General features: G+C 48.7%; 1 protein-coding gene across 1 annotated transcript; it reads left to right on the top strand.

Annotated features, from left to right (window-relative positions):
- Nucleotides 1–6948: 6948 nt before the first annotated feature.
- On the top strand, nucleotides 6949–22836 carry URM1 (ubiquitin related modifier 1). Its single transcript, XM_031601645.2, has 5 exons — nucleotides 6949–7055; nucleotides 9603–9673; nucleotides 20728–20809; nucleotides 21848–21896; nucleotides 22588–22836. Exons 1-5 carry the CDS (start codon nucleotides 7021–7023, stop codon nucleotides 22654–22656), a joined length of 306 nt encoding a protein of 101 aa, XP_031457505.1. The 5' UTR covers nucleotides 6949–7020; the 3' UTR covers nucleotides 22657–22836.
- The last annotated feature ends 246 nt before the right edge of the window (nucleotides 22837–23082 follow it).

Raw genomic sequence — 23082 nt, 5'->3', positions numbered from 1 at the left:
TCAAGGAGTGGTATAAAGGCACACTAGAGTTTTTGTTTGACAAGTTTTACAGATCATGGGTTGGGGAAATGCAGCTGGGACTCAGGGGAGGGAGATGGTTACATACCAAAGCATAAACTCATTATGGCTTTATTTTCTACTTGGTACAGTGGTGATGGTCCCATGCCACAGGAGGGGCAGGACCCTGGCCAGTTGGGGAGGGGTGGGGGTGCCCCTGCCATTCCATTTTGCTTTTCCTGTCTTTCCCTCCCTTTTCTTGCCTGCAGCAATCCTTCGTTATGAAGCCTATGAAGGGACCATTGCTGGGCTCTTTTCCCCACTCTTCCACCGTGCACCCAGCTCCTACCTGGCACCAGCAGAGGGTGCCAGGTGCAGCCCCTACCCCTGTGTGGCCCACTGGTGTCATGTTCGTGCTGTGAATCAGGGAAGCAGGGTAGAGCTGGGCTCAGGAGAGGGATAGGGATGTGTTTCTACTATGCCTTGCTCTCTCCTGAGGTTGACATTTCTGTTTTTCACAATCACATCACGCACATTATACACGTATATATACATATATTATACACGCTGACTTTTTTTTTTTCAATCTTAATTTATTGTCTGTACTTTTGAATGTGTCCCGGGTTTGTGCAGTAGGTGGAGGGATATCCTAGACCTGTCCTCTCTTGGAGAGCCCTTTTCTCTCGCAGGGAGATAGGATGATCATCTGGGACTGATTCTCCTCTTCCAGCATGGGTGCAGCCATGTATGTCCTTGTGGCCTTGCTCCATGGTGAAGGACATGAGTAAACCCTGCTATCTTGCGGGCAGTTTTCTGGGTCTCTTACTTCCACCTTTCATGGATGCAGCCTTGTTTTGTGCACCTTCTTTCCTGTATAAAATAGGTGGGAAAGTGGCAATGAAGGGTTTGGTTTGCCTTTGCTTAAACGTACTCAGCACCTTGGGATCACAGAGCAACTCTAGGAACTTTCCTGCTATGATATCTGTGTCCTGAATATGGGAGGCAACTTGCCTGGAAGGGAGAAAATCCTCCAGAGAGTTGTCTCTGTGACAGCCTGATTTCATGTGCTCTGTGCCCCTTCCTGGAAGAGCCTAACCCAACTCTGCTGCAGGAGCTGGGCCTCTGAACTGAAATGTCCATGTTAAACACTCGACTTGCGCTATGTGAATTCTCTGCATTGTGTCTGATGTGAAGCAGCCTTAGCAGCAATGTCTGATTCCAGTCTTTGGAGACCAAGCAGAAACATCTGTTCCAGAGAAACTCTGGTTTGGAATTATTATTATTATTTTTTAATGGTTTGTTTTTATGCTTTCAGCAGGGTTAATCCTTAAAATGACTTCTGTCTTTTGTGAGGGCAGGGTGTGTTTGCTCTTCTAGCTGTGCTTCCACACCACCATACCTGCCTGCCCCAGTCTGTCCTGTCCTCACAATTAAATACGAGTACGGGCTATGCTGGAGTTTCCTACTTCTTGCTTGTGTGGTCCTACTGTGTTTGGGAGGAGGGAACTGTGGTGGTTTGGGAACTGGGAGCTGCTACTCCCAGAGCATAATCTCTCTGTGTGTACTTATCTCAGGGCAGGGAGCAGTGAGCCCTTTACAGCTGTGTTGATGCCTGTATGAACACCACCTGTTGGTGAGACCCTCCCCACCCCTCTCTACCTGCTCCCCTTTTCTCCCAGCCATCTTTTCAGTATTGCCATCCCAGTTTGTCCTGGATCTGTTCTTGTTTACCCCAAAATGTCCATCCTCCTCCTCCCCTCTCCCTGCTTGCTCCTCTCCTCAACTTTTGCCATGCTTAATCTCCCACCTCATTTCTCAGCTTGCAGTTTGGGTTTTTTTTGTACTCATTTCCCTTCCCTTGCTGCCAGAACCATTCTTAAACCTTCTCCATCCTGCTCTGGGGAAGGATCATATTGAAGGGTCTGCTGGTGGCTGCTGTATGGGACAGGAGTGGCACAATGCCCATCTGCTCAGCAGGTGCTCAGGTCTCACTTCTGGACGCTGTTCCTCTCTCAGTCTGCCAGTGGAGGGCAGGCTGGGAGCAGCAAACACCTCGTTTCAGTGGGCTCCTCAGCCTAGGGCTTGCAGCCCTTGGGAGGGGGAGGGCACTGAAACTGGGGATGAGTTAACCAAAGTGGGGATGGGTCTGATCCTGCCTGGCACGGAGAGGAAGATTTGGATAGCTGTGATTGTGCTGTACGTGGATCCAGTGGGTATCCACGGTGCCCCAGGCTCTGCCTGGAGGAAACTGCAGCTGCTCCAGGGCTACCCTGAGTTTCTGGACCACTGCTGAACAGCAGCCTGATGCGATGGGCAACTCTGCTACAGAGATCAAGTGAGAGTCTAGCCTCCCTGAAGGCAGTCTTGGGGGCTGCTGTCTGGAAATATATGGTTTGAAGTGCTATCAGAAGCACTTTTCTCCCTGGAAGAAACAGACATCCTGCTGTGCATGCCAAGCTGCTCTCAGAAGAGGCATGGGAAGGTCCTCTTTTCCTGCATTTCCCTGTCTGAAAGCAAGTTATGATTCAAACAAGCAAACTGCATTCAGAGAAACTGCATGTTCAATGCAGGTGCAAATAACATCAGCAACTTACAGAATTACGGCAGTAGTTTGTAAGTAAAAATCAGTCTGTATTGCCAGAAGGACTAGGGTCTGGCTGGAGCAGGGAGGAAAAATGAAACCTAGATGTGAGTGCCACTGAAGCTGCCACCCCACATGCTCTGCTGAGTCCTGGGTCAGTGCTGGGAGAAAATGCTTCCAGCAGAGAGGTGCTTGGAAAGGAGTAGCCAGTGCCTAATCTGAGTCTGACTGTTTGTTCTAAATTTCTTTTTGCTTTTTTTAAGGAAGAAACTAATTGAATCCTGTATGATTAGAGACAGCCTGTGAGATTTATCTCCCTCCTTTGATCAATAAGCTAAAGTTTGCCTCAACAGCTGCATATAGGTAAAAGTACTATATAGAAAGTATGAGGTTTTTGGTTTTTTTTTTTAAATTAAAAAAAATTAAAAAGCTGTTTCCATGAGGTTAGGGAAGCATTAATAATACTCTCCTGGGTTATTAGCCAATTAATTTAAGCAAAGCTAAAGAGCTTTACAAACCAAATGTGCTTTTCACCATAGAGATGACCAATTTTTGCGTATCTGTCACTCTGGCCAGGGGCAATATTAAGAAAAACAAGGCTGTAACTTTCTCTCTGATCAGCATCTCTTTCCAGCTCTCAGTCCAGCTCAGGCTGTGCTTGATGAGCAAAACTGGAGGATATTTCAATCCAAATGCAGGCAGAGGCTCTGCAAGATGCTCAGGACCATTCTGCCTGAAATTATTTTCTGCTGCTGAGAATCTGTGAGCAGCTTTAAAGCTGCACGGCTCCCAGCCTCCTCCTTCACCACTCTTCATCTGCTGAAGCCCTCGCAGACAATGCCGCCTGCTCCTCCCAGCGCCGGCCCCACAGCTTTGCCTTTAAGAAACATTCTGGACCTGTCCTTTGGTACACCCTTTAGAAATGTAAATATGTGATTCCCCTGAGTAGTTCCAGTGTAAGCAGGCCTGAGGCTGGCAGTGGCTTTGCCTCCTCGGCTCCCAGTGGTGTGGTGTCATGGGCAGCCCAGGGGAACGGCGGCCTGCAGTGCTCTCTGCGCTGTGTCTGGGGGCAAGGAGCAGCCATGTGTTGTGCAGGAAGGCCTCACAGAGAGCCAGGTAGCCGCTCCAGAACCAACTGCCCATGGCATGTAGCAGGGTGTGAAGACTGGGGAAGGCACGGATGCTTCTCTCTTGTTGACCGTCTCGTTTCATTGGGGCTTTCAAAATAACCTGGGGCTTGAGTCTCCTTTCCTCAGCCAGTGGAAAGCATCTCCCATAGGCACGACTGCTGCAAGGCCAAGCGTGGGAGAGCTCAGGGCTGTCAGCACGGTCCTGGTGGCACCGGGCACGGCAGATGAGGGGGACTGAAGACGGGGTCTTCATGCCCAGATCCCTGTCTGGTGAAGCAGGACGCGTCCCGCCCCGTCCTCGTGGCTCCGTGCGGTGCTGGGATGAGCGCCATCCCTGCCGCACCACAGAAGCCATGGTGATGTGAGCCTCCCTCCTCGCCCCCGGCCGCAGGAAGAGGCTAACGGCGGCGGGCGAGCCGTGTTCTCAGCTTGGAGTATCGCTTTCAGCTATTCTGAAGGTTAAACGCCTGTTTAGAGCTCCCTATTGAAGGTGGAGACGGGGGTGCGCCATTGTTCGGCCGCCCTCCCGCTTTGTCTGCCCGCTCTCAGGGGCGCCCTGAAAGGGAAGCGGCCCCGCGGCCCGCACCCGGCAGAAGGGCTCCTGGGGGAGCGCCGCTTCCTCCGCCCTAATGACATTCAGGCCTCCATCGGTTCAGCTCCCGCTTTCTTTCTACTGCAGTTTAACCCGGGCACAGAGGCCGGGCTCCATCTTACTGATCTCTGCTTGACACCCAATTACCACATGAATGGCAGAGAAAGGCTGCAAAAGGCTTTAACTCCCCCTGACCCTCCTTCCCCTCTGCCTGCTTCCCCCTCGCCCCGTCCTACCCCCGCACGGAGGGAGTTCAAAACTGAGACTGGAAATCAAACAAAGCCCCGAGCGGGGAAACCCATTGTTACCGCCTCGGAGATGGCTCCCGTTTCGCCATCCATTGTTCCCCTTGAAGTTTGACTTGCTGTGTGGAAGGATGCGAGCAGCTGTTGGTGCATTCCCCTGATGTTTTATTGAAAAATAATTGAATCGTCACTTTGGGGCTCGCTGATAAAATGTTTCCTCGTAGCACTGGGCCCTGTTGTATTCATAAAGTATGTTTCCCCGTAAAATGTGTTGGCAACCCAAACCGTTTCCTGCTTCGATGGAGGGATGGATGCTCCTTCTGCACTCGAGGGACGAAACAAGCAAGCAAACTGAAAACCAAAAACCAAGGGCTGAGACAAAAGAAATTAAACCATCTTTACTGTGAGGCTGAATTTCCAACCTGTTCTTTTGTTCGGTGTAGTTAAATTTGTGGGAGGGCCAGGCCTCTCAGCCCCGCTCCGCTGGGGAAGCGTGGCAGTGACCAGGGAACATCGGAGCCTGGCACTGCGCTGTGCCTGAATGCAAGGACAGGATGTGAAATACTGAGTAGAAAACAGAGGTTTCACTTAAGTTAGCACAGTGACACATCCACGGGCTCGAACAAGAGGACGGTGTGTTACAGTAAACCGAACACAAGGCAGGGACCTTGACTTTATCTGTTCCTTCTTTATGTACTTGATTATCAAATGCCATCAATGCTTACAGCACTTCAGAAATAACAACATCAGCACTACACTTTCTCAAGGAGATTACATGCTTTCTTCTCACCTCCCCAAGCATATGCTGGTAAATTTGTGATGCTCTGATTTCAGCACTGGCACAGAGATGGGAATTGCTCCTCTTCGCAAGCACACATCGTCCATAAAAATGTCCCCCATAGCTCATGTGCTCGCTGACGGTATTTCTAGGGTAACTGTTAACAGTAACCAGCTTTGAATGCTTCAATGAGCCAAATTGGTATTTATGATTACTGTTCACTCTCTCCCCTCTCTTTCTCTCTCTCTCTCTCTTTTTTTTTTTTTAATTTCTTTTGCCTTTATGAGGAAGCACTAGCACTAAATCTGTAATATTTTGTTGCATTTCTATAGCTCAGGAATCGAGGTTTTTTAGCAGCCAGTTCTGCTGTTATTTGGCCTCACAAATTATTCCTGGAAGCAGGAAGAATAGCTCATAGAAAATCATAACTACAAACACTGATCTGGAGCTCAGATTACCAGATCTTTTGTAAACAGAGTGCTTCGGTCACTACTGAAGGGTATACAAATAAGATTTCTGCCTAAGCTGTCTCTTTCCTCTGCCTGTTTCCCATACAATTGGTTCAACATCCTGAGCTATCTCTCTGAGGTACTCAGAGGCCTTGGGATTTACTTTAGAAATATCTAAAATCCAACTGGAATTTCTGGAGGAAGACCACAGGCAGTAGCTTCATGCTTCTGCCATAGCATAACCCCCAGCAATGGCAGCAGCACCCGTTGTGCTGGGAATTGCAGAATCTTTCCTGGGGTCCAGCCGGCAGAGTGCTCATCTCCCAGAACAAAAGGCCGCTACAAACACCACCACCTTCTGCTCTCAGGGTTAGGCGTGCCCTGACCCCTGTTAGCATAAACGTAGAGCAATCTGTCTGCGGAAATTTATGCCCGTTACATATAATGCATAATGTATATGCATCTATATGACATTTCTTTCTGAATGCGTGCGCGTGCACATGTATATTTTAAAGCCGAACCCTCCACTAAGAGGAGGCTTGGAGGAGGGAGGGTGAAGGGGCTGCAGTTTTCCTCCAGTTCCGCCCAGTGCTTCGTGTGCTCCACACTGCAGAGGAAGGAACCTGTGCCGCAGCACAGCCCAGCTGTCACCACCATGGCTGTGTCTGCCTGTGCACGTGCTTCTTTCTCCCTCTGGGGATGGGAGGAAGAAACAAACGGGTGACAGATGTGCACCGTGCTGTTAATGCGGTGCGGACAGTGACCGATGCTGCGGCGATCTGAGAGGCTGAGGGGACGCCGAGCAGCCGTGCGCTTGCTGATGCGCAGCAGCGTCTTGCACGCTGATGGCAGCAGTGGCTGTCAGGCTGACCCGGCCTGGCCGCTTCTGCATCCCCACAGGAACATAAATCATCGACAAGGCAGGAGGTGAAGGCCAGGCTGGCTTCGCTACTGCGAAGCTGCTGATGCAGCTCATTGCTAAAGCATTCTCAGCACGCAAAGAACAACTTGGTGAACGGCAAGACGTGAATTTAATGCAGAATAGGTGTTTCAGGTTTCGTTCTGGGTGTGTTTTAAAAAGCCTAGGCTGGAGCTCCGGCAGACGAAGCTGTCTCGCAGCTCGTTGGCGCAGGCCGCCGCCCGGCCCAGCCGTTGCCAGAGTAACGCGGCGCGGCCGGAAGCTCTCTCGGGCACTTCCGGCGCGGCCTGGGCGCGCCTTCCCTTCCCTTCCCGCCCGCCGCCGCCAAGATGGCGGCGCCCGTGTCGCTGCAGGTGGAGTTCGGGTGAGCGAGGGCGGCGGCGGGAACCGGGGCCAGGGCCGGGCGGAGGGCAGGGCCGGGGCCGGGCCGGGCTCCTCCACCGAGAGCGGGCCGCGGCCGTGAGGCGGAGCGGTCTTGGCGCGGCGGCTGAGCCTGAGGCCTTGTGGGAGCTGCGAGCGAGCTGCAGGCTCGTGGCAGCCCGGTGCCGCGGGGTCTTGGGGCCGCCCGGGCCCGGCAGGGAAACAGGCCGCGGCGGGCGGTGTGAGACGCAGGGCCGAGCTGTGCGTGCGCATCTCACTACTCGCTCTTTCCTGATGATATAATTTTTAATTATTGAAATTATTAATAAAGGCTTTCCGCTTGCTTTCCAGCTGTTCTCTCTGTGCACGTGTGTGTGTGCGTGTGTTCGTGCTGTCCGTGTGCTCTGTCCAGCCCTCGGCTCAGGGCAGCACGGTGGGGCTCTGCACAGCACTCTGCTCCCAGGGTCTCCGCTGCCAACGCTGTGTGCCTGGAGGTTGGAGTGCTCGTGGGGCACTCTGAGCGTTTGTGAGAATACTTTGCTATTTGTTAAGTCCTTCTTTTAGCAAAAGCTACAAGGCTGCTATTTATGGGGTTTTTCCCACCCTCTCACAAACACAGACATGTCATAACCCTTTAAATGCCTCTCTCCTTAAGAATCCTTTCCTCAGTCTTTCCTGCTTCCAGCTGCAGTAACTCTCCTAATTTTCCCAGAAGAGTGAGATGCGTTTTTGCTTCCCTTGGAAATGCATAAATGAGCTCTCTATGTACAAATTGCAGCTGAGTTCTCTACAGCGAGCGCATTACAGAAGGACCTTATCTTGCAATCTACATTTTTCCGCTGTAACAAAGCGTGACCTTGTTTTCATTACATAAAAAAATGTTTTTCATATAATTACTGTGACTTGTTCTTCTGCATGAGTCTCAGCTCATGTTAATAATTGCTGCTTCAAATTTCAGATAACTATTTTTTGTGAGCTGGTGGAAGAACACCAACAGAGTGCTCTTTAGGAGAGTTGCTGCATATAAGTGATGCTGCTGAGCACACAACAAGGGTTCTGTTGTGCTCCTCTATGGCAGAGCCAAGAAAACCTAGTGTGGCATTTTTAGATATTGAATTTAAAGGAACTTTGTAACGTGGGGATGTATCTTTGTTGATATTCAGGTGAGGGTTATTTGTTCTAAATACTTCCCTTTATTGAGGCAGCTTTCAAAAGATGTGAGGCACCAGTAAGGGTTTCCAGAATGTAATCTCATAACAAAAAAAAAAAGCCAAAGTGAGATTAGTATTTTGTGACATTCTTTCAGAACGGCTTAACCATTTTCCTGTATCAGTTGAGTTCTGAGATGTAGATTTCCAAACAGTTCATGCTCTGGCCATCCTGTTCGGTCTGGAATCAAGAACTGACGCTGTCAGTTTCTGTGTCACGTTTTGCACAGTGGCACCCCAGTTTCCTCATGTTTTTGCTCACACAGTGGTTTATAATTTTCTAAGACTGAGTTTGGCCTGCTGCCTCCCAGCACCAAAACCTATTTATATTTGTAAAACTCAGGACATTCTGAGTTGTTCCTTTTTCTTTCCCCACAAAATGTGCATAGGTGAGGGTCCTGCTGAAGCTCATTATGTTGCAGTTCCAAAATCTTTTTTTTTTTCTTTCCAGGAGTAGAAGGAGATAGGTATCTGCACTGAATTTAAATCCCATTTTTTCAGGTGTGAAGGCAGCTCCTGTACTTGCCCATCTCTTTATCTTCAGTGTTTAGTTCACACTTCATCTCTCAAAAAGCTGTGCTTGCAGAGACCTTCACTTTGCTCTGTAGGGCTAGTCCTGCTGGTAAGTTCTGTGTGTCAGAAAAGGGGGTTCAGTGGAGGAAGATGTATTTTTTACATTCGCATGTAACCATCACTGCTTGTTTCTCCCAGTTAAGGCTCTCATGAGAGGGATCTGTGCTGTGACTGTGTCAGGAAGGGGTTGCTAGGACTGGAGGATTTCTGGCCCTGCCTCTGACTTGCTGTGGAACCTCACAGCAAGTATACACAGGAAGTGTATGAGTTGCTTCCTCTCTCTGTTTGCAAATGGAAACCAGGCAGATATTTATTCCATGAGAATATTACTATTTTTCACATTCTGTGAAACCCTGTGAGGCTTCTGGCTGAAAGGTGGTAGAGAAGAGTGGTGTCGTGTGGTATCTGTAGTACTGTTTGTATTGGAGCAGTGCTGATAGCTGATGGAAAGGCACTGTTAGGCACCACGCAGTGTGTTGTGAGCTCTGTGGGATGGCAGCCATCCTGTTCTGCTGTGCTGATGCTCCACAAGGTCCTGGCCTGTGACTGCAGCTCTTGTGTGTGATGATAGGAGAATGGTGACTTCCCCATGGGACATGTGGTTTGTGAGTGGAAAAAAGGCAAAGAGAATCCTATACTAAATTAGTTTCTGTAATTTATGCTTCTGTGATCTGTTTTCTTATTGTGGTATTTACATAAAATTCCCTGCTTGTGCTGTCTTCCTTTTGACAGTAGAACTGAAACTCAGTCATACGTTCTTTTTATTTCAGAGGTGGTGCAGAACTCTTGTTCGATGGTGTAAAAAAGCATCAGGTGACTTTGCCTTCTCAGCCAGAGCCTTGTGAGTATCTGAATCTGCTGGATAACTTGAAAGAATGACAACAAATGAAAATCATGTGTAAGACAAAGCTGGTTTTACAGCGGTTTTGTTGGTTTACAAGTACTGATGTATTTTGAAAGCACTTTCAGCCATGCTGTTGGATAGCGTAGCAGATGCCGTGTAGTCCTCAAAGTAAATACCAGACAGAAGTGATCTGAACACTTTCTGTGTCCTCTAAGCAATTGTGAAGCGAGTTCTTTCTCAGGCCTTTTGCCTCCCTCCTGGATACACACCAGCTTCTGAATGCTTCTATCATGTCTGCATTCTTCTTTCTCAATACATGAAACTGCTGTAACTGCTTTGTCTCTTTTGAGGTTCCTGAAGTACGTATGCATATGTGTGTGTGTATGTTATCTGTAGATACACGTGTGTGTGTGTGTGTGTGTACAGCAGTGTAACATCTATGAATTTTACCTTCTTTTTTGACTTTCAAGCGTATGCAATCAGTCTATATTAGTGATGCAGATCTAAATGGCAGAGCTAATGCCTGAACATGATGCTGGGCATACTGATGTTGCCTTCCCTGCAATAAAAAGTAAGATGCTGTTAAGCTAAAGACTTGAGTGTCCCAATGATAAACAGTCATCATTTCAGGTTCATTATTTGGTGTATCAGTACTGAGAAGTGTTGTATTGCCTCGTTTCTCCTTGTGGGTGTGCTTACTGCAGTCACAACATAATTTTGCTGCAGGTTTGTTTTGAATTCTTCCAGCTAGATAGCAATGCTTTATGCCATTTGAGGATGGGATTGTGAAATGAGTAGATATAAAGCATGATGGTATGTTAATTATTAATATCTCGTGAATGGATAATACCATAATCCATGTGCTCTGAACATCCAGGCCTGAAATTTTCTTGCTATTCCTGTAAGTGATTACAGATCTGTGGACATAATGGATACATGTGGATACTTGGACATAAGTATGTGTAATTCAAATGTAATGGGGCACTGAAATAGTGTGCTATCCTGTGGTTAGTGACAGGGACTGTGAATCCAGGAATGTGATCTGATGCTGATTGGTACTGTGAGTTTAGTCATGTTGCTTAACTTTCCCCTGTTGCTACTGAAGTAGTAGTGATAATTTCTTGTATCACAAGAGAGCTCAGCATTAAGTTCCAGCACTGTTAAATCACGTAAGTTTCTTGAACAGAAGATGGTAAAGAGCTGCCAGAACACTCCCTTGGTTGGTTTATAAACTTGGGGGCTAGAGTATCATTTTCTTTACTGTTCTGTAATTTTAGGATTCCCACTGACATCGACTGTGTCAGCGGTATTCAAACGCTGATCAGACACTCAAGAGGAAGGGGTTATTACATGGGGTGTTTATTCCTGCCAGGGGAAGGGGGAAATTGATACCAAGGAGCAATTCTTCCAGCTCGATGGCTGTCAGCGGTATAGTTGTGTGTGGCCTAATCCAATCCCACTTGAAGTTGCTGGGAAGGCTTCTACAAGTCTTCGCTAAGAGCTGGATTTATCCTTTGGGATTAAACTTTCCCTAAGATCTGGCTCAGTCTCCGGGTTCAAACTCACGATCTTCAGTGATTCATTCCAGATTAATCTGTTATTGCTTCTGGCTTTTCATTCTGCCTTGTTTTTCAGATGCTGCTGTCCCTGTAACAAGAGAGGCAGAATGGACAGTGGGCCCATGTGATAGTGTCCGTGGCTTGCTGTTTTCGTGTGTATTAGATGACAGGGTGGTTTCAGTTCTGAGTCTGGTTGTGCATTGCAGCAACTCAGGAGCAGACACTAAATTGTGAAGCCTATGCTGTTGCAGTATTTACACTTAGCATGAGGATGGGCTATGCAGATGTGGGTTTAAAGCTTGACAGTAAAGGGTCACTGGAGACATCTGTCATAATACTCTGGATGGGAATTATGTTGTTAAAGTGAGAAATTAGCAGAATTGAATAAGAAATTTGGTAAATCCTTGCAACTGTGCACTGTTCCTAACACCATCTGTTTTCCTCATTCACAGAAAGAAAGTTTAATTCAACTGTCTCTGTGTAAATAAAGATATATGTAGTGTGTTCCTTGCTGCCCTTGTGCAGCCACAATTATAATGATTAGAGAAACAGCTCAGCACTATGCTGTGTCCTGTTGCTTACCTTTCCTTTTGTGTTCACCACTCAATACTCTGGGGAAAGAGTTGTAGTACGAGTACTGCTCCAAGACCTGCACTCAAAGCCCCATTTTAACTGATTTCATTAGCTACCAGGCTTATTTTTGGCCATTTTGCCCTCTCTATCCCACTCTTCCTTTCCTTCTGAGTTATTTTTGTCTTTGCCCTCCTTTTATGCAGAGCAGCTCTCTCTGGGACATGTTTTAATTTGTTTAGGCATTTTTATATATATCCCAGAGATGAGGGGAGATGGAAAACTGTATGAAGAAATTTCTGCCAGTATTTATGTGGGGGGGGGGAGGGAAATGCTTTGTAGTTGACATGAGCAGCATTCTATTAATGATAATAATAATTACTTCAACAAATGATTATGTGGTCATTTCCTTTCTCATGGTGACAAGCACTAAGTAGAAGATAGGTGGGTTTCAGAGCCAGTTAACTTTTCAAGATTTGTTTCTCTGTCCTTTTCTGATGCCTGAAGATGGACTCCTGGAGGGATTAGGAAAGGCAGGAGGAAGAAAGCTGCAAGTGGGACAAGAGCAAGCCACCAGGGGTCTAGCCATGTGGCAGGACCTATTTTTATTATCCAAGGGGCTTTTTGTATCCTTACAACGTCAGTAAAACAGCAGTTCTTTATTTCCAAAGCGGAGCTGCCTTGGCCTGCGTGTTGAAGTTGCCAAGCAGGAACTGAAAAAGGTGTGCTTTAGCTGTATGGGAGGACAGATTTCCATCAGCCACGCTTAATGCAGGGCTGTGTAATCTTTTGGAGATGCTGCAGAGAGGACCTTAATTTAAACAAGAATCTTGTCCCAAGTTGCTGGCTATTTTGATGATCTCATTGATAATGCTGTTAAAGGACCTAAAGACATTAGTGCCCCATTGGCTTATTCTGTATAAAAACAGTGTGTGGGGGAGAAAGCAGCTGGGGGAATAACGGTATTTGTCACATGGAGAGAGTATTAAATTGGCAGGGAAATCAACTTTATTTTCAAGCATCTAAGAGGCTATTAGAGACAATGGAGCATAAAAGAGAGAAACCCTAAATTAAAATCTGAAAATGTATTTGGCAGCTCCCTCCTGAAACAGGCCACAGTAATTTAACCAAGTGCTTCAGTAATCAAATAGATCATTGTACGACTGCTCTGCGAGCGACGTCGGAGCTCCTTCCTCCACCTCGCTGGGACTCACAGTGCTGGGTTTGTCTGCGGCCATGCGAACTGCGTGGATGCTGTTGGGAGGGTAGGAAGTTGCTGGCATCACTTAACCCTTGTAGTGATTTCAGGTTTAGATCTGCAGTGTCAGATGACGACGAGTGCTTAGAAAAGCTTTCTGCTGAGCCCTGTGCTGGGGCTTGGGGCTGTTTGTAACGTCTCTGTTGTGCTGCAGGTTCCCAGCTTCTGAATTCTCCCGTGGTTTTGGTGCCAGGACTCATGTTTTTGGAATACCTGGTTCAGCAGTGATCACTTGGCTCTGCTGGGCTAATCCAGAGTTCGCTGTGTTTTGGCACATACAAGTCTGGAAGGATACATTTTTCATCAGCGTGGTTTGGTAATTGTTTGTGGTTTCCCTTTACCAAAACCCCAGGGGATAAAAAAGCTTGTTGCTAATCAAATTTTTTTTTTAATGGGAAAATTAAAATAATCTGCCAAGTGCTGCTTATGTTAAAATCCCCATAGCATGATTTGCTCCTCAAGAGCTTTGCTTTCCAGGGGCCTTGTTCTGCACAGCATGAAGGGCTGCTGGAAGCATTCATCTGCTCAGAAAGAGCCTGGGGACCCTGAGAGATCAGACCTGTGTTACAGGCTTAAACATACAGCATGTGCTCAGAGTTGGTGGGTGCTATGCCAAAAGGCTGTGAAATCAGGGGGGAGGGGTTGGTGTCAGTTGTCTGTAATGCCCAGCACTGTTACAGGGTAGTGTGTAAAGTTAATGAAACTCTGGAATGCATTTATTGCTCTGGTTTTCATTCCCAGTGTTTTAAGACTTGTTCCAAACTCACTGTAAAAGTGGTTTTGGTAATGCAGGTTGATGGAAATCCATAGATCTCTTGCAGCCAGCTCCTTTCTAACCACGCTGTACTACTTGCAGGTCTCAGCAGGCATCTCTTAGGCAGGTAATTATCTGCTGGGACAGGGAGAAGGTGAGCTACTGGCTGGGATCTCAGCCTGCACTGGCTCGGCTCAGAGCCTGGCCGCTCTTTCCAGCAGTCACAGTGCCAGGAGCCCGGTGAGATGAAGCATCCCTGCCTGCTGCTCCTTGTTGGGGCTTCAGGTTGCTGTGTTGGGGCAGGGAAGGGGGATGCTGGCAGCCTTGCAGGAGCAGCCCCAGCGCTCTCCCAGGAGGCCGCGCTGCCAGATCAGCTCATCCCAGGGCTCATTGTGGAAGGAGCTTCCCAGGCACCAAGAAACCAGCTCTTGTGTGTGACCAAATCCCTGTGATAACAAAGCCTGGCTTTTCCACCCTCCTTCCCAGCCGCTGTATTGCAGTGCAGGCACCTAGTAGGATAACCTTTCTGTGCCAGGCCCCCCCCTCCGCTCTCTCTTTTCTCTCGGTGGGATTTGCGGTGCTGACAGCACTGTTCAGAGGGTGGCAGCGGAGCAGGGCTGGGAGGAGGATCCGGGCCCTTTAAACCGCTTAGCATGCGGTTCACACGGCTCTGGGCCAGCTGTTCCTTTCTCCTCCTGCCCTCACTCGCAGGAGTTGTTTGCTGAGCTCAGAGCTCCTGTGCAAAATTGCTTTTCAAAAGAGCCACTTTCTGCTTAATTAAACAATGAGCCGCCGTCCCTCTGCACATCTGTAAAGCTCCCTCTGCAGCCCCTTTATCCCACAAACTGCTCCATTCTTACCTCCATTCACTTGTAAATCTTACCCCCCCTCTCTTCCACCCTGATCATCTCACTGGCCCTTTCTTTTCCCCTTTCAAGTAAGACTGTGGGGCTTGGAGTATCTGTGGGGGTGGCTGGGCTGGGTGGGCAGGAATCGGTTTAATGGTGCTTGCCCTGTATGAAAGTCTGATAATGGCCGAGCAGTTCTGAGCCCGAAAGTGAGAGGCGAAAGCTGGTACTCTGCTTGATTTCTGTATGTAGAGGAATAAAATCACGGCGGTCACTGAGCTGTGACACTGACTCATCCGACAAAGTGTCCAGTAACCACCAGCAAGGCTGGAAGGGAATAAGGAGCCTGCTTCCAGGAGCTTTCCTCTCCAGCTGGCAGTGCCAGGAGAGCCCAGCCCTGGGGATTCCCTCTGCCAGGCTGTGGGGAATCCCTCTGCAGCTCCTGCAGGACCTCCTCCTGGGGTCTCACATGAGCTCCTGTAGCCTTGGGTGGTACTGAGAGGGTTTTCCTTATTTGCACGCACGCATAACCCGCAAGCCAGGAAAATGTGAGGGAGGAGAGATTTCAGTTTGATGGGTTCCGGCTGAGTGTTATGCCTGCAGTTACTAATGCATCCTCTGAATTGTCTTCCTGGGCAGCTTTAAAAAAAATTAGCCAGCAACATTCAAGGTTAAGCAGAATAAATGAATGGAAAAGCGATGAGGTGGGGTATCTCCTGTATCACAGGGATGGGTAGACTATCGTCACGGTGATGCAGTATCATCCAGCATAGATAGGAGTGAAGCAGTGGGTGTTTGGTGTGTAGAAGGAAGATTTCTGACTGCAGGAACTGTTGGAATTGTGGCACGGTCTCCGTGGGGTTTGGTAGCAGGACTGCATTGCTCAAGCGATGCAAAATCAGAGTGGGCAAAGCTCGAGCTGTTGCTCTTTTGTGGCCAATAATTCTGCAGCACTAGAGGGATGAAATCACAGGAGCTGTTAACCTGCTGTTCTTAATGCTTGTGATTCCAGTCTTCCTCTTTGCTGCCCGTGCAGTAGTCTCAGGCTTTCCTGGTTCCTTCCTTTGACATTTCTGCACGAGAGGCAAGACTCTGGATCAGCACTGGTGATCTGTGATCCTAATGAAAAGAGACAGTTTGGTGCGCTGGCATTTATTTGGGAGACTGAACTGACAATAGCGTGGGGTGTTACAGGATTAGATACTCTGACTTTGGAAATGTGGAGGGATTAGGTTTACCCTGAGGATCAGCTCGGAGCTGCTTTCTGGTGCTGGGAGCTGATGGATGGGGAGAATGCTGGGCTGGGGATCCCATGAACTTGTGTTCTCCTCCCAGCAGCCTGCCAGGAGCAGAAGATCCCAAGCAGCTCTTCTGCAGCTTGTGGGAGTTGTGATACAAACACAGTGCTGAGAGTTGCTGGAGGATGGTGGGATCTGAGTCGCTGTGCTAGCAGCAGGGCAGTGGAAGAACCCTGTGATCCCTGCCTGTTGTATGGACACGTCGGGGTGGAGAAGAGCTCTGCTGGAGGGTTCTTTCCCAGCTGAGAAGTGAGAAAAGGACATTGCAGGACAATTAAAAAATAGAGAAGCAAGAGCTTGATGGTTTTGGTAGCAGACAAGAACAGATGAGAGGAACGATTGGGATTCTCTTGTCTGGCTGTAGTTACCCCCTAATTTTTTCCATAGCGCTTAAATCACTACGTGGCAGGATGTGCACTTGTCAGAGAAAATGGATTTTGCTCTCCTTGCTCTGCGCAGTGAGCAGCCCTTTTGCTGTGACTCCATTTCTCTAAGCTGTTTCAGGTCTTCTTCTGCAGTTTATGGCACACCATCATCTGCTTCGGTGGAGATTTGCATTTCAGATGGGAGCCTGGAGGATCCCTCAGGTCGGGTTTTGTAGCAGCTCTCTTAGAATGCTGTAAGATTCAAAAGTACACGGAAGGAAGGCATTTACCTGGAGGGTGAGTGGGGAGCTGGATGGCTGTTGGGGAATCAAGCTGCTTGGGCAGGGAAAGGGGGATGCAGCTCGTCTTTCCATCCATTTCCATGCGGGCAGGGGGAATAATGGCAGAGGAGCGGCAGGGAAGGGGCTTTGTCATGGTTACAGGCCAGTGGCGGAGAATGTGGGTGGAGCGGCGCTGGTCCCGAGTTAGTGACCTCAGCAAATTGGAGCTCAGCCATGGTCAGTATGATAAATGATCTTATTCTGGGTCAAAGAAACGGTACCCCATGGGGAGGTGTCCATGAGGCGGCCCAGGAGAGCGCCGTGCTCCCGCAGCACTGACCCCTTAGTGACCAGTGCCGCATATATCTTCTTTATTACAGACCAGAAGGGAATTTTCCATGGTTCACCCGTTAGAGGTTCCTCTCTCTCTCTCTCTCTGAAATAGGCTCCCAGCTCTGTAGCAGGGCCAGACACAGGGGCGGTCACACCCTTCGGGTGCCCTTCAGGTGCTGTGTGCTGGTTTGGGTGTAGGTTATAAAGCAGAGGACATGGAAGTGTCTGAGCAGTGTGTGTGTGTGTGTGAATCTGATCGTGTCAACTAATACCAGCTGTGCAGAACCCTTCTGTGTTTCTGTGTATTCACGGGTTCAGTGTGAGGTTCCCATAGCATAACACCAGCTCAGTGTTCCTGTGTGCACCTGTTTTCTCTGCACACGGTGGGTGCCTCTCTGCTGAGATCTCACTGACCAACCCTACAGGCCAAGGAGGTTTTAGAGACCCCAGGAAGATCCATGGATTTCAGCCCTGTTTTTGAGGGTGCAAACGAAGCTGTGCTCTTGTTTCAGGCAGCACTAAAATGGAGCCCCAGACGCATTCCTCTTGCAGAGGAAGCTCAGCAGATTCATTGTCAATGAACAGCTGGGATAATGCAGAGGGCCTCAGAGGACATGCAGGAGCACGGGGCAGGCTGTGAGCTTCTCTCCACCACGACCAGCAGTGTTTGTAATGCAGCTGGGCTGATGGTGAGCCGCCGCTGATGGGTCTGTGCCTGCAGGCTCACTGCAGTCCCTGCATCCTGTCTGCCTGCCTGAGGAGCCAATGACTTTGTGTCACTGCATGCATACTCTTGGTTTTACTGAGCTGTGTGTTTCGCTGGGTGATTTGTTTTATGTATGTGTTGTGGGTTTGAGCTCCCATCTGTGCACTTCAACTAAGCAGTTTTCTCAAACGTTTGTCAGTTTTTCTTTTTTTTTTTTTAATTAACTTTAGATTATTTTTCCCAAGAATTTGGAGAGGTTTGATGTACTGCGAGTGCAGGCAGCAGAGCTGTCTCTGTATACAAATGAGAGAGGGATTTCCTACCATGTGCTTCAGTCCCTCCTTTGCAGTTTGGGAATATTTCAGCCTCCTGCTCTGCTGATGCTGCCAATGGCAAGGACAGTTCATGGTAACTAGAGTGGGGCTTTGGTGCAGGTATTTGCTGCGAATTAAACGGAGTAGGCTACCAAAAGGATTTCATTGGCACCATGCAGCAATAATAAAAATGGATCCATGATTGCTGTGGTGAGCTGGTGGGGCAGAAGCAGAATGCTGTGTCGTTGCAGCTCTCACCTGAGCTCTCTCTCAGACCCAAACCCATGGTTGTATGGTTGCATCTGCAGCCACGTGCAGTGCAGCTGCACTTCTATCAATAGCCAGTGCCTCTGTGCTGTTGAGGGGGCACTTGGAGCCCCAGCAGGAGTATAAATGTCGACTGATGTGGTGCTTACCCAGGTCAGGGTAATTTCTTTTTTTAACTCCTTCTACATCCTTTGTGCAGGACGTGCTGTTTGCACAGCAGATCCTCAGCCCAATGAGCTGAAAGCCAGGGCTGGACAGTATGGAGAGAAAATGAATGCTGCATTCGTCACATAAAAGAGATAAGCAGTTGTGCTGTAATTTACCTCTTATTATTTCCATCGTGATACCATGTAGGATCCTGAGCTGCTGATCAAGACTTCTATTCAAGGCATTGAGCTGTGAGATGGCTCCTCCCTGGCCCACTTGCAATGGAAGCAATTTTGTTCCTTTTCAATATCTGACTTGTGGGAGATGGTTCTGGTGTGGCTGTGGTCATTTTTCATCCTTTATAATTGATTTGTTCAAGTAATATCAGTGCACAGAATATAAAGACATGAAGGTGGGGGGGGGTGGGGGCTGAAATCAGTGCTGAGAAAGCAGCTGAAAGTATTATGTCTTAAGGTTGGCTGTAGAGAAGGGGCCTTAATTTCCATTGCTGCCTGGAGCAGGGAAGCTCCACGCGTGGCCAGGGTGTCTGTTTTTCCCTCCAGTATCTGTGTATGTGACTGCTGGGGAGGAGTAAATGAATGTAGGCTCAGGTGGGGCTGAAAATAACGTTTATTATGGAAGGAGAAGGGGTGAGGGAGCCTTCCAGTGCAGCCTCCCATAAATCAGCCCCTCCACCCAAGCTGCTCCGAGGTGGCTGCCTTTTATCCAGCTGGTGCAGCGTGCTTCTGTTTAAATGATCTCTCCCGAAAGGTCCCAGAGGAAAGGGCTGCTTATTCCATGCAAGGAGAATGGTGCATGGCACAGCTCATTGTTGTGTGACCTGCTGCAAGTGCATAAATATGAATCAGCTCGCGGGCGGTGCGATGGAGGGACCGGTGTTCCCTTTGTGCCCCCCCCCCCCTCCTCCCGAAGGCTCCTCTCCATCTTCCTTCCGCTCCAGCCTTCATAGCTCTGTGATGGAAAGCAGGAGGGGTTGGATGTGGGATCCTTAGGGCTTGGTGTTGCAGCAGCATTTTTCAGAGCACAAGAGACACAGTTAGCTCTCATCGTGGCCGGCACGGTGTATCTCTGAGTGTGCTCCTGTCTCCAGTGTCTGTAGATATCAAAGCAGCAGAAAATGGTCTATTTTGTGCTCCTACTTGCATATCATTATGGGGCAATCCAGTCCTACACAACTGTTTCTGCTGCAGTTGTGCAGAACAGTGATCCCTGTTTCTCCCCTCAGCCCCATGCTGGGACCGCTGTGCAGAGCTGGGACAAGAGGTGGGGGGATGGAGCAGGTCATGGAGGATCCCTCTCTCCTTTTCCCTGGGAATAAAGATCTCCATCTGCTGCAGGGGTGACATTATTCAGAAGAACCCCAGCTCTGCAAAGTGTCCACAATGCCATCAGATCCCATTGCATGTCACAGACTGAGTTGAGCTGCTATGAGTGTTTATTTTTGCTGAAGGTGGGTGACACAGGCGGGGAGATGTGGGGACCCATGCTGCCCACAGCAGCTGCAGCCCTCATGGGGGCATCGTGCCTTCGGAGGGCTTCCTCACACCTCTAAAACAAACAGAGCTCTTTGGGGGCTTTCCAAAGGCTTGTTAAAGGAACCCCAGGAGAATAACTGGTTGTGGATTCAGAATGACAGAGTGGTTTGTGGAATGGTGGAATACAGAGGAGAATACAGGAGAACTCCACGTTGCAATTTGTCAGCTTCTGTAAACCCTGTAACGGATTGTGCCCCCCCACCATCACTTCTCACCTCTCCAATAGGAAATTAACTGATGCTATCGCTAAAGAAATTGTTTTTGCCTCACAAAGTAAAATTGATACTATAAAAACCCGCCAGCAGTGTCTCCTCCTCCTTTTACATGAAGACAAATCCTCCCTGTCACCTACTGAAATGGAAAGATAAAGGCTGAGCTTTAATAAGGAAGCCGTAAGCATGGAGCACGGAGGGAGGGAGCTGGTGGGGAGGGCAAGGGATGGCATGGGGAGCACGGTGTGACAGCAGTGCAGTGCTGGGCAGCAGTACAGGTGTCCAAACCGTGGCAGTCATGGTCAGTGTGTGTGTAACAGGGCTGGATGTGTTCTCGTGCCCCAGAGCTCACATGCTGCTGGTGTTGGTACCTGCAGTGCCTGCACTGCCTGGGTGCAGGGTTGTGTGCTATGTGCTGGTAAGAGGCAGCTCTATTACCTCCTCCTGTAGTTGGAGGTGTGCAGCTCTCTCCCTCTGCCTTGCGTGTTCCCCACCTTCTCTTTTGTGGATAAACATTCATTTTGTTGTGGCATTGCCTGGGAGCTGTCAGCCAGCTGTAAATCACTGTCCTTTTCCCTTCCAGGGGATATCAGAAACCTGCTAAAGTGGATCAAACAGAATCTGCTGAAAGAACGGCCGGAATTATTTATGCAAGGGGAATCTGTGTAAGTACAGCTGTGTGACTCCTCCTCGTGTCTCTCTCCCTGTTGATGCCCACTGTTTGTAATACGTTTTTCCTGTTGGTTTCATGAAGTCAACATCCATGAAAACACAGGGTATGCTAGCATGAGGGAAGGGAATCCCCTTGGTTTGGAAGCAGCTCCAAACTGTACCTCCCACTGCTCCATGCAGAGCATGTCTTTCTTTTTGAGCCCTCACCCCGAATCCTTAAGCCTTAAACGTAAAGCAGGACCACCTATAATCCCTCTGTATTGTCACCTGGAGCAGCATAGCTTGTGTATCCTCAATTCCAGGCATGTTAGCAGGTCTGTCCGTTCCCTGCTGACATCGCTGGGACCAAAGCAGTCACTCGGAGAAGTGCCAACAAATATTTCTGCTGGGAAATGTATTTTTATTGTCAAAATGGGGCCAGCCTCGTGGAGGGGGAAAAAAAAAAATGTCCAGAGAAATGGAGCAGAGTGAGCCATGCAAGAGCCATCCCTGACGGCGGGGTGGCGCTGGGGGTGCTTAACATTCGTCATGGATCTTTGTGAGCTGAAGCGTGTGCCAGGTCCCCTGGTAACAGGAGAGACAATTGCAGGACACTGAAGATCAAAGAGGGGGAATCCCTTTGCCTGTAATCAGGGGCTCTGAGTGGATCTCGGGTGTTTACTGCCTTGGGTAGTGGCACCAGAATAGCTTTCCCTGCTTTTGCATCGAGCTCTCTGCGAGCTCTCTGCGCTCTGCTGTTTGTGTGGGTTTAATTACCTGGCTTTTCTACCTCACGGAAATGGAGTCATCCTGGAGCATCCTCAGGAATGGTGCATTTTGATTCAAATGAGCTCTGGGATTACTCCTGCCTCTCTTTTATTTGATCTAGAAAGGGCACAGACTGTACCTGTTTCTACCTCCGTGCTAGGATTCCTTTTTCTCTTTGGCTTTATAGGCAGTCGGTGTGTGATCTGTGCTTTAACATCCCTCGTTCTTAACTATTTGTGAAGCTTTTAGCAGCCCTGTATCCTAATTATTTCTGTGTTCTGCAGGAGGCCAGGAATTTTGGTGCTCATCAACGATGCAGACTGGGAACTAATGGTCTGTACTCCCTCTGTTTGACTTTCTTTGTTGAAAATATTGCTCTTTCTGTTCTGTCGTTGCTCTCAGAGACGCTATTTCTAATTCTTGCCCCAAGCAAAGCATCTAGTATTTGAGAGGGAATGGGGGCAGACAGGGATCTTACTCTCTGTGTTGTACCACTGTGGCTGTTGGAAAGCCTGCACCTTCAATCTAAGCTGTTGAGTCTCATCAGCAGCACAGGTCTGAAAAGAGATGCTCCCTGATCTCTGGTCCACATGTAACAGCCTGGAGGGCACCAGGCTGCCTTGGGTAGCAGGTTTCTCAGCCCCCAGCAGTCTTCAGACTGTGAGGCAGTTCCCAGCATGTGAAGGCAGCCCTGGGGAAATCCCTCCCCAAAAAGGAGGTGGTTAACACTTCTCAGTTTCAGCCCGCTGTCTCAGACAACAAACAGTCCCCAACTATTTTCCTGCCTCAGGCAACCACCTGTTCTGTCAAAACTGTGGTCCAGAAAGTGGTATGTTCTTGGGATAATGAATGTCAGCTCCTTCTCTGATCGCTCTCACCTTTGCTTTCTTTAAGATAGAAACATTGCTCTGTCCCTCTCAGCTCTCCCTTAACACTCACCATCTTTTTATGAGCTGTTTTCTCTTTGCAGCTAGTATTTGGAAGTGACATTTAAACCATTTCTCATTTTTTTCTTGGCCCGCAGGGTGAGCTGGATTATAAACTCCAGGACCAGGATAATGTGCTTTTCATCTCGACGTTACACGGTGGGTGAACTCCTGGAAAAAGAAGAGGACGTGAATCTGAACCCTTGGGCAAACAAACATCTAAACCCACCCAAACCTCTCTCGAACTCTCTGTGCCTGATCCCTGCATCATCCCACCACGTTCACTTGTTAACAGACATCCAAATAAAGCCCCGTCAGCACACAGCCTGCTGCATACTGCTACGGCATCCATCTTTTGGTCATTTCACCTCTCCTGACTACGCTTCCAGGTACCTTAACAAGCAGAGAGCACCTGCTGCACATGCAACAGTGTGTTTCTGTAACAAGGGAGAGGTGTGCTGGGCATTGCATAGGATGGTGCATCTATGTAGGCATCCTGGGGGAGTTGTGCCTGCCTTGAGGCGAGGCAAAATGCCTCTGCTTTAGTGCCAGGAGCTGGGATGCTTTTTGCAAAACACTCAGTGTCATGTAGG

This window comes from Phasianus colchicus, chromosome 19 (genome assembly GCF_987193195.1).
Source record: "Phasianus colchicus chromosome 19, bPhaCol1.hap1.1, whole genome shotgun sequence".
Classification (NCBI taxonomy): domain Eukaryota; kingdom Metazoa; phylum Chordata; class Aves; order Galliformes; family Phasianidae; genus Phasianus; species Phasianus colchicus.
This window is presented reverse-complemented; position numbering and strand designations above follow the sequence as displayed.

Bases quoted from the DNA above. Each gene is read 5' to 3' on its own strand.
- URM1 (XM_031601645.2), top strand. From the start codon at position 7,021: ATGGCGGCGCCCGTGTCGCTGCAGGTGGAGTTCGG. The intron at 9,674-20,727 runs GTGAGTATCTGA...TTTCCCTTCCAG, and splicing joins GCCTTCTCAGCCAGAGCCTT to GGGATATCAGAAACCTGCTA. The intron at 20,810-21,847 runs GTAAGTACAGCT...TGTGTTCTGCAG, and splicing joins TTTATGCAAGGGGAATCTGT to GAGGCCAGGAATTTTGGTGC.